The sequence below is a fragment of the Phoenix dactylifera genome, chromosome 7 (genome assembly GCF_009389715.1).
Source record: "Phoenix dactylifera cultivar Barhee BC4 chromosome 7, palm_55x_up_171113_PBpolish2nd_filt_p, whole genome shotgun sequence".
In the NCBI taxonomy this organism is placed as follows: domain Eukaryota; kingdom Viridiplantae; phylum Streptophyta; class Magnoliopsida; order Arecales; family Arecaceae; genus Phoenix; species Phoenix dactylifera.
The window spans coordinates 16,379,699-16,390,983 of NC_052398.1; the positions used below are offsets into that span (position 1 = coordinate 16,379,699).

General features: G+C 38.3%; 1 protein-coding gene across 2 annotated transcripts; it reads left to right on the forward strand.

The window, feature by feature from the left end:
• The first annotated feature begins 2,641 nt into the window (after positions 1-2,641).
• On the forward strand, positions 2,642-10,770 carry LOC103707851 (probable histidine kinase 3). Of its 2 annotated transcripts, none has more exons than XM_039128412.1 (11): positions 2,642-3,368; positions 3,450-4,429; positions 4,682-4,963; positions 5,601-5,770; positions 5,878-6,090; positions 6,197-6,383; positions 6,516-6,567; positions 6,651-6,880; positions 6,975-7,073; positions 7,158-8,266; positions 8,513-8,871. In XM_039128412.1, exons 2-11 carry the CDS (start codon positions 3,986-3,988, stop codon positions 8,775-8,777), a joined length of 3,051 nt encoding a protein of 1,016 aa, XP_038984340.1. In that variant the 5' UTR covers positions 2,642-3,368; positions 3,450-3,985; the 3' UTR covers positions 8,778-8,871. The 2 variants fall into 2 exon arrangements, 1 of the variants encoding a protein (XP_038984340.1); XR_005512606.1 differs by adding an exon at positions 10,347-10,770 and having other exon boundaries at positions 2,646-4,429.
• Positions 10,771-11,285: the final 515 nt, after the last annotated feature.

Here is an 11,285-nt window from a genome sequence, read left to right on the forward strand (position 1 = left end):
TCTTGGTACGGTCATGCATTAGTTCCTCAACTCTTTGCATGAAGTCTCTTGTTTACTAAAGCATTTGTTTCTTCTTCAATATCGTATTTTTTATAGACCACGGAAGCGTATTGAAGTCATTTAATGGATAAAGATGGGTCCAAGTAAAAGGATTGTTTTTGATATAATGCTTTCAATAGGGGTACTTACCCTCCTCTTTATTTTTTTTATCCATTATTTTACTGTTTCAATTAATTCTAAAGCAATTTTTAGCTGTGTTGTTCTCAAATAGGGAAAAAAAATTGTCATTTACCTAGTCTTGCCTCTGATTGCTTTTACTTTTTTTATATATATATATTTTATTTAGGAATAGTGAAAAGAACATTGCTGGCTCCTTTTTGCCTAACAAGTGGAAGACTTTGGTTGCTTCCCCATTCTCAAGTGTTTGAACTTGCACAATTATAATACTAAATGAGTCTCACTTTCTTTCTCCAAAAGAGAAAAACTAAAAAAAAATAATAAAAATACATGACAATAATAGTAAATTAAGAATTATTTGGTGTGAGGACCCGTCCAGCCTATAATCTATATGGACACGAATCTGTTGGGATTAACCACGGGTCGATCATGGTGCTTGTGATTAGATTTATATGGATTTGAACTCTTAACTTGACGAGGACGTCAGAGCTTAAACGAAAAAAAAATATGCGATGACCTATGCAAATGTGCGCACCGATCATTATTCTATGAAATGAACAAAAGATAACTAGCAAATAACAATGACAGACCCAGGTACAATACACAGAAATATACACAACATGATGGGATCATCGAGTTACAGAGTCACGTTGGAGGTTATGATGAACAATAGCAGAGGTTGACAGGCGGGCGAGGGCTTTTGATGACACAAATACCCACTAAGCCTATGGTCGTCATATACCCATGCCTTCGCCTTGGCAGCCTTTGCACGCAGATATCACGGATAGACTCAAGGAGAACCGGTTTCCCAAATCCATAGTTTAATTGTTAGGTTCCCACTTCTAATAAGATAATAATAGGGTCTTATATAGTGGATGAAGCATCTCCCACTTCTGATTCTTGTATTGTTTTCTAGCACGCATTCCACGTCATGTGAAATGTGGTATACTTGCAGGCTTGGATTAGACGAAGTTAAAGTATTGTTAAGGGAGGATAAAAGACTCCCACTTTCATTTGTCTCATTAATTGTTTTCAGAAGGCATTCTATATATACCATTTCAAAGTTTATAAGCATAAGACAATGAGTTTTCAATAATATAGTGGATGAATGAGTCTTCTATATGAACATTTTTCTCCGAGCTCGTTTCCCTGATGACAAATGATGGTTGACATCATGGAGGCAATTTAGAAAGGAGAGTGAAGAGGAAGAGGAAGAAACTAGTAAAATAGGCCGATCTCGATGTTTTTTAAAGCAATTGCCGACGAATAAGAAGTGAATTATAATGTGTTAGGTTAGTCATATTCCTTGAAGTTAGGTCCCAGGTTCTAGATGTCAAATTAAAAAAAAGGGATATGTTTGTGGAAGTTTAGAGGGAGATTTGGAATGACATATACAAAGAGTAAAGTGATGGCAAACTCCTGCAATTGGATGGGAGGAAATGAAACGTAGCCCAAATGGCAATTGAAAGGATGGGGATTTTCAAGATAGGTTGAGTACTAGTTTAAACAAAAGAAGTAGTAACCACAAACACCTGCTTGCTTATCATATGAAGAAATTACTTCATTCCCAAGACCTTGATCTTGAAATGATACGATATGGCTTTTTGTCTGTTGCATAGATCACAGGCACTGAGTTTTACCAAATGAATATAGCAAGAATGAGGTTTTAATCATGCGTAGCAAAAGTAAGAAATAATGCTCAAATATAAATTAATATCTAGATTAAAAAAAAGTTACATATGCTTTTAAAACTAGATGAAAGGGGCAAGTAGATGCTCTTAATGATGATAGCTAAAAGATGCAAAGAATTAGCCCACCCTAGTAGGTTCAGGGTTTAAGATTGGAACCCAAGTTAGGTCCTGATTGATTCCCCAGTAGACTTCCGTCGAAGTAAATTTTAATTTTGTATACAGTATTTCTTGAATTGTTCCTAAAATAATTGAAGTCTAACCTAACTTTCTAGTCAAAAACTACTACATGTCCGAATTCCTAACACAAACCAACTCAAATCAGGGTAGACCAGTATTTAGTCCTGCATGATGTGCATGCATTTACCATCTGAGATGAAGATAAACCTAAAATGATGGTAAGCAAGCGTTTATCAGATTCAATTCATTGTTTATCAGATTAAGTTACCTATTTACTAAAACAGTCAGGTTCATATCTAGATTTCTGATCTGTCTAATGATCATGTTAATTTAGATTGATAGATTTTTGAGCTATTTTATATCCGATCTTATTTATCTCTGATCTAATCCAATTCGATTGCAACCTCTAGTAATAGGATAGCTAATTCCTTGCATTTAATTTTTTTTTTAAAAAAAAATCAACAGCTGCCTTGGAAGGTAGGAGCTTTATGATGGCCCCGCACCTCATCACCTCATCATGGCTATCCAAATTCCAAAGAGCAGCTAAAACTACGCCAAGCTCAACGCCACAAGGTAGGTCCACGGAGCTCTCCAAAGGAGCCTCCTTTCACCCTCCACTCCCTCTCCCTCCCCCCTCTCTCTGTGCCCCTAACTCTTCTTACTCTTCCCATCAAATGCCTCATGTCCCTCTCTGAATCCCCACCTACCCTTTTGGCCAAACTCCGTCTCTTCACAACTGGAGGGCTACGTCGCACTGTCCCTGTGAACTGGAACAACCCATCCCCTGTTCCAGAGGGGAATAGAGAGCAATAAAAGGGCCATTTTGGTCCAGAAGGAAAGAGAAAAAAGAAAGCCTCCAGCCCCCACAAGAAGCAGGGCACTTGCGTACAGGGCTTGTCCACTCCTCTGATTGGGATGGGAACACAGAAAGGCAACTGATCTGTGCTGAGTGGAGAAGTGTGGGATGCTTTTCTGGCCCTTTGTTTATTGTGGATTACTCTGTTTTAAGTCTGTTTTTATTTTTTTTATTCAATTCCTTAGGGGAGGATAGTGGCCTTGGCAATCAGACCCCTCTCCCCACCTTATTCCCCATCATTCTCTCTCAGGAATCTCCTTTCCCAGAGCCCATGAATCAGGGCTCCCTCCCACTCCCATCACCACCGCCATCCTCCCCATCATCCTCCCCCCTGCTTCTCCTGTTCCTAGTCAACCTTTGAAACTTACTAGTCTGGGCTTATCCCTTGTTTGATTCCAGGAGCTTTGGGTGCAGGAGCTGAGCTGTTTTCTGGCTGATTCCTTCATTTTCTGTGGTTAGATTTCCTGGTCTGTGCTTCAGGTCATTGTTCTACAGTTCAAAATTGGATCTTTCTGGGTTTTGATCCATCCCTTGCTGCATTCCTGTAGGTAGTGAGTGGGAGATGGGCTTTTGTTGCACTTTTCCTCCTAGTTTGTGGCTCAGGTCCTTGTTTCATGGCTCAAAATTGGATCTTGCTGGGGTTTCTGAGTGCTTTTTGTGATCTGGGGCTTGCTTAGGAAGCCGAGGATTGTGTGGAGTGAGGAGGAGATTTAGAGAAAAAATATCTCCTTTTTTTTTATGTCTTGAATTTCTTTCCTTTAGGTGCGTTTTATTTGGTTCCTGCCCCATCTGAGATTTGATGGTTAAAAGAAGCATTTTTAGGTGCTTTGTTTATGTGCCCTTGTGGCAACTAGGGATCTCTCCATTTTTTCTCTTTTAGCCTCGGATAGTATGTTATGGTTCTTGTATAAGCTAAATAAGGCTATTTGAAAAGGCTCAATAGGAAAAATTTTCCTTTTCCTTGCATTGAAGGCAACAGTACTTCCCACCTTTCTGTTTCTCCACACCCCAAGCCATAAAATAGCTTTTCCCTCTATTTTGATTCCCAGTATTAGATCAGATAAGTATTAGATGAGTCCTCTGCATGCATTTGGGCTTGGTTTTGGTGTTATGTTGGTGGCTATTCTCTGAGATCCCCATGACTTGGTTCATTTATGCTGATATAATGGAGCGGAAGGCTGGTTTCCTTGGTGATAAGAGCAAGCTCTGGTTGGGAGACAAATTCTCGCCGCGAGGCTGGAAGAGTCACCTTTATAACCACTATTTTGGGTCGAAGAAGGTCCGAGAAACATGGTGGAGGAAGCTTCTGATTTTGTGGGTGGTTAGTTGGTTCTTAGTGTCTCTGTGGATCTTCTGGTTGATGAACTCCCAGGCTGTCGAGAAGAGGAGGGAGATGCTTGCTAGCATGTGCGATGAGCGTGCTCGGATGCTTCAGGATCAGTTCAATGTGAGCATGAATCATCTTCAGGCGCTGGCAATCCTCGTATCGACCTTTCATCATTCCAAGGAGCCATCTGCCATTGATCAGGCACTATACTTCTTCTCAGCTTCTCTTCCTTTCAAATTATTTTAGCTTACTGTTTGTTAATCTGTTGTTCGATTGAATTACTTAATGATTAACTAGATTTAATTACTTGGTTGGCTAATTTGATCTAATCTTTTAAAAAGAAGCGATAATGATGGCTGCTGAATTCTAACCCCTCGAAGCGATTAGTTTAGCGTTACTCTTTTGCTGACATTCTGAAAGTTGAGAATGCCTAACGAAATTCTCCGTATGCAGATGACTTTTGCAAGATATGCAGAAAGAACTGCATTTGAGAGGCCGCTGACGAGCGGTGTGGCTTATGCTGTGAAGGTGCTGCATTCTGAAAGAGAAGAGTTTGAGAGGCAACAAGGATGGACTATCAAGAGAATGGACTCCACAGAGCAATCCCCAGCTCGTAATGATGACTCGTTCCCTGAGACCCAGGATATATCACCAGTGCAAGAAGAATATGCTCCTGTCATCTTTGCCCAAGATGCCTATAAGCATGTGATATCTGTGGATATGTTATCTGGAAAGGTAGAGACTGAGACTTCTATTTCCATATCCATCTTGTCTTGCATGAGCTCTCTTATTGGCTATAAAATTCTGGATGAAAGTACCTTGATAGTGAAGTTAGGAAATTTGCTTATGCTCTATAAGAGACCCTTCATAAAACAGTATTCATAAAGGCTTTCTTTCTTTGATTTAGTTCCTTTTTTTTTTTTTATCATGTGTATTGGCAAATAAGGAAGCACCTTCTTGAACTAACAAATAACTTGTTAGCTAATATGATCATCTTTTATCAGGCATAGCTAATAAGCATGCTAATAAGCACACTGAGCTCTTAGTTTTATTGTGAAATTAGGTTAATCTGATGAAAGCAAAGAAATGTTTGACTTCTAATCTATTGGGCCTTTTCGGGTGGTTACCCCATTCTTTGGTTCATGGAGTTGTAGCCAAAGGTCACTGATGTGTGTCAGTCATAATTCAACGGATGAATGGAATGCTTGATAGTCATTTATGTATGTTGATGGTTATATGTAATATTTTTCTGACCTTGTTTTCATTGGAATATGCTGTAAAACTTTGTTTCAAATAGATCAAATTATGTTACATATTGCTTTTTCTCACATCACTTTTGACTATCAACTTAAAATTATCTGTTCATATGCAGGAGGATCGTGAAAACGTTCTACGAGCTAGGGAATCTGGGAAGGGGGTCCTAACTGCGCCTTTTCAGCTGCTAAAATCAAAACGCCTTGGGGTTATTCTGACGTATGCAGTGTACAAAAGAGAAATTCCTTCAAATGCAACGCCTGCGGAATATATCGAAGCTGCCATAGGGTGAGTAACAAACATGTTATCCATTAAAAGTTTCTACTCAAGAACAATACATTCATCTATGCCATCGAAAGAAATATTTAGATTCTAATTCAATTTGGCTAAAGCAGGTACCTAGGAGGAATCTTTGATATTGAAGCGCTGGTACATAAATTACTCCACCAACTTGCTTGTAAGCAAACCATTATTGTCAATGTGTATGATACCACCAATCCTGATGAACCAATCAGAATGTATGGTCCAAACATGACCGGTAATGGTATTTACCATAACAGCACCCTTCACTTTGGTGATCCGTTAAGAAAGCATGAGATGCATTGCAGGTAATTGGCATGATTTTGTTTTATAGAATACTTCCTGAAAATAAGATACACATTTCCTTACAGCAACTAGAAATACTGCTGATACTCCTTCAAAACTTTGTTTTAGGTTTAAAAACAAGCCACCATTGCCATGGCTTGCCATAACAACATCAATCGGAGCTCTTGTGATTGCCTTACTAATTGGATATATTTTTCATGCTACTGTCAACCGCATTGCCAAAGTGGAAGATGATTACCGGGAGATGATGGAACTCAAAAAACGTGCAGAAGCAGCTGACGTTGCGAAATCTCAGGTAGGTTATGCCATGTTCTCCCTGGAGACTGCATATCTCTTTTGTTCCTTTCAGAGCATTGATCTTTGCTTGAAATAATTTTAGTTTGCTTTGTGCTCCTAATACCGGTGGTTCCATTTCATGTCTCTGTAGTTCTTGGCAACTGTATCTCATGAAATCAGAACTCCGATGAATGGAGTTTTAGGTGAGGAATCAAAACATTTTTGTAGCCATGGTAATGTTAAGAGTACTTTAGCATGATGCATGTTGACAAAGTTTAACTTTTAGGGATGCTGCAAATGCTTATGGATACTGATCTGGATATCACACAACAAGATTATGTGAGAACAGCCCAAGAAAGTGGAAAAGCTCTCGTATCACTTATTAATGAGGTTCTGGATCAAGCAAAGATTGAATCCGGCAAGCTTGAGCTTGAGGCTGTCAGATTTGACTTGCGAGCAGTTCTGGATGATGTCTTGTCACTTTTCTATGGAAAGTCCCAGGAAAAAGGAATAGAGGTAACTGATAATTCTAAGTATTCTTTTATCCATATATTTCAATATTTCATCTCCTGATTCCATGCCACTGTTTTTGTGGGATCCCTGAGAAAAGTTGGCAGTTTATGTTTCTGATCAAGTTCCCGAAATTCTTGTCGGTGATTCTGGAAGAATACGGCAAATCATCACAAATCTCATGGGAAATTCCATAAAAGTAAGTAGTTACCTTTCTTTGTATGTGAAGAAGATTGATTCTTATAAAAATGAATAAGCGGTTGCACATTTTTCCCTCTTGCAGTTCACAGAGAAAGGGCATATTTATGTGACTGTTCATCTTGTCGAAGAGGTGATGAATTCATTGGAAGTGGAAACAGAAGCTCAGCCGGCAAATACCTTGAGTGGGTTTCCTGTAGCAGATAGAAGACGTAGCTGGGAGAGCTTTAAGATATTCAAGCAGGATTTGCCAATGACTGAGCTGTCTTTTGCGTCGACCTCTTCTGATCTTATTAACCTAATCATATCTGTTGAAGATACAGGGGTGGGAATCCCTCGAGAAGCCCAGTCTCGGGTGTTCACCCCTTTTATGCAGGTAGGTCCATCAATTTCACGCATTCATGGGGGCACTGGCATTGGACTTAGCATCAGTAAATGTTTGGTTAGTCTCATGAAGGGAGAGATTGGATTTGTGAGTGAACCTCAGATTGGTTCCACTTTCACCTTTACTGCTACCCTTACGAGAGCATGCAGCAATTCAAATGAGGACAAGTTGTCCGAGTTTCAAGGGATGACTGCATTAATGGTCGACCACAGACCGGCCCGTGCAAAGGTCGCGAGGTACCATCTCCGAAGGCTTGGTATTCATGCTGAACTAGCCAGTGACGTAAACCAAGTTCTCCCCAAAATGACTAATGGAACATTGATGGTAAACATGGTTCTTGTTGACAAGGAAACATGGTTGCAGGATGCTAATCTCTGGCCTCTTTTTATTAGCAAATTAACGAAGGATGACCAGACAAATATTCCAAAACTTTTTCTATTAGCAAATCCTAGCAGTTCTCCCAAAAACAGTCCCACTAGCTCTGCAGAATATTTTTCAACTACGATCATGAAGCCACTCAGAGCAAGCATGTTACAAGTATCTCTGCACCGAGCTATGGGTGGTGGAGACAGGGACAATTGCCCAAATGGCGGACTTCCTCGATTGTCATTGCGCAATCTTCTTCATGGGAAGAATATTCTGGTTGTGGATGACAATATCGTGAATCTAAGAGTAGCTGCCGGTGCTTTGAAGAAGTATGGAGCTGATGTAACTTGTGCAGAGAGTGGGAAGAAGGCAATAACAATGCTCAAGCCACCACACAAATTTGATGCTTGTTTCATGGATATTCAGATGCCAGAAATGGATGGGTACATCTCATATACTTGCTTGGTCAGATATCTCTTTTTATCATTAGAATAGCAGTTTATGATAACTTCTACTGCAGTTATCATTTTTCTTGAATTTGAATTGGAGAATCATTTTATTGTTGCAGTTATCCTTTCATTGTCCTGAATTTTTTCTTCTAAATGGTTTTGTATTCTTGTTATACTGCTTTTCTTAAATTATTATTTAATTGTTTTCTAAACTCTGAAACTGCACTCTTAAATCCTCAGATTTGAAGCTACTAAAAGGATACGAGAGATGGAAAATGATATTAATGATCGGATAAAACATGGGGAAGTGCCACTAGAAACTTATGGCAATATCTTGCATTGGCACACTCCCATATTGGCCATGACAGCAGATGTGATCCAGGCAACGCAGGAGGAGTGCCTAAGGTTCGGAATGGATGGCTATGTATCAAAGCCATTTGAAGGAGAACAGCTGTACAGAGAAGTAGCTCGCTTTTTCAAAACCACCATGAAAAAGACTCAATAGGGAGAACTAAAATATGTACAACAGCAGAGGACATTGGCCTGAAGGTTCATTAGTTGCAGCATGTGCATCTGATAAAACGGAGTTATTTTGAAGAGTAAGCACTTCAAATTTTATATGATTACTTCTATGATCAAATTGATTTTTATTTGTTCAAATGCTGTGATGTAGCTTCAGATAATATTAACCTATCTCATGGTTCCAGCACATTGCTGCATTCTGTTAACGTACAAAACTCACACATTCACATAGCAATACATACATTTGAACTTGAAATAATTATTGGAACTTCAAATGCTGTGACTTTTTGTATGTCAGATTATATATATCTGTATGTTCACCCATGAGCATGCTAATGTATGTTAAGTTGTGTATTTGTCCATGATAGCGTGTCCCACTGCATTGAAATAAGATGATCAGAGAGAAACCACTGCAAAATTTTCTAGCAAGAAATGTAAATTGGAAGTGTTAAAGTAACTCAGTGTACCAAATAACAAAATCATCACATTGGTATTATTAACAGCTAAAAGATAAAGAATTTAGAGATGGTAAGGTAAAAGGTTATGCAGAACATTAGGCAAATTTCTTCTTGTGTATGTCATGATCTAATCAAGCTAGGAAGCAATAATTTTGCTACCCTTTCCTCTAAGTACCTTCAGTTTGAAAATGCAACGCACTTCAACTCACCATTTTTCTAAGATCTTCATTAGGAAAAGGAAATAATTCCATGTCCATTTTTGGTTGCATGGTGCTTCATTAGTGGAAGAGGAAGAAGTATGAGATGAAGCTTTACTTGAATTCGTATAAGTTAACGTTCATTTGATCATTATGCTCTTTAATAAAAACCTTAATGGATAACTACTACTAACTTGCGAACTACTGAATTTAATTTCTGATGTCAACACTGATTAAAAAAAAATTTATAGCACACATAACTTGGTTTTATTTTTCCATTAATTCACTCTGAAGGCAGTACCTCTAGATATAGTGGCTATAACCTAAACTGGGAGCAACATTAGCGAGTCTATACTTTTCATCTACTGACAAAATAATGCAAATCTTTCTTTTACTCAAAAATGTAACCTAAAGTCTCAAATAGTTTTTCAACTAATACCTGAAAATATTTGGAGCAAACTCTATTGTCGAACCTAATATGCGCCTTAAGCAAACCTGTCGCCTTAAAACCTAAAAATTTTGGCCACTCCATGTTATGAAACATGGCATCTAGACTGCAGAACTACTAGGTTGAAATGAAGATGCTTTCTTGATTGCAACTTTAATTTGATCGTTCCAAATGCATTTGTAATGCTGTTGAAGCCCAATCATCTACTTAGCCTGAACCAGCAAATCTTTGTGTTTTTGATCAGATTGTGCACTCTTTGTGCTGCTGTTTTATGGGCTTATAGATTTAAAACGTTTTATGCTTCTGTCATGCATGTGTTAAAATTACCTCATTCAAAAAATTGAGTCATTTGCTGTTTCTGCTTGAGAGAAATATTCCAAATGTTTCATTTTTATTTTGACACCATTTGTGTAACTCTGTTTTTATATCCTTCTGCATTTGCCTACCAGAGATGAAATTTGGAGATGGAACAAGTATTTTGTGTTCCTCATCTCATTGAGAATATCCAACATATGGTACAATTTATGCACAAAGAGCTACATAATCACCAATGCAATTTGCAGTCTCAGCACTGTATAAAGGAGAAACACCTTGTACTTGTCCTTGATTGCGGCGCCAATATCCTCTATCCTGTAAAATAAAATGGATCTTGAAATATTTCTTCGCCGTCCAGAAATATGGAGTGTACAGAGATGAGCAGTTGGTTCAGATTTTTGTTTATTTCTTGAGTATGTGATAATGCATGTATTCTTCAGTAAAGAAGAAATTCATAGATGTAAATTACAGTCAAATAAAGGTTGATGCATTAAGTGGCAAAATCAATCCTTTAGAGTCTTTTGATATATAAATGACTTTAGTCTTCTTGTCTCCAAATGAGTTGGTGTCTAAAGATTTGGCTTTTGTGATTTTATGATGGATGCCTCGTGTTAATAGTTTTTTAATTATTGTATCATATGGAAACCCTATCCGAAGATGCTGAGCCCAGACGTCTTTTTGATTCAAACAACACTAACTATGAGAACAATCATCTTCTATTGTAAAAATCCAAATGCAGGTTGCTGATGGATGATTAACTAAGAAAGCCGAGCTTGACCATTTGGTTGTTCATCGTTTTCTTTATTTTTCCAAGTGTTTGATAGCTTTGGACACTGTTTGATGGCCATAAACAACAAAGTTTGTTCCATATATTTAGGATGGTCAAAATCCATGCAAACTGTTATTGTTTACTCTTTGACCCCTTAATTTCAAGGTCTTCCCTCAGGTTAGTGTAAAGCATCTCAACTGCTTATTACACTGGAGTCCACATTAATTACCCTTCTTTGATCATGTTTCTTTCTAACCCTACTTCCACTTTTACCATTATGTCCATCTCTCCATCATCTCTGCTG

Coding starts and splice junctions, on each gene's coding strand:
- LOC103707851 (XM_039128412.1), top strand. CDS start 3,986: ATGCATTTGGGCTTGGTTTTGGTGTTATGTTGGTGGCTATTCTCTGAG. Junction 6,384..6,515: donor CTGACGTTGCGAAATCTCAG/GTAGGTTATGCC, acceptor ATGTCTCTGTAG/TTCTTGGCAACTGTATCTCA. Junction 7,074..7,157: donor TCATGGGAAATTCCATAAAA/GTAAGTAGTTAC, acceptor TCCCTCTTGCAG/TTCACAGAGAAAGGGCATAT.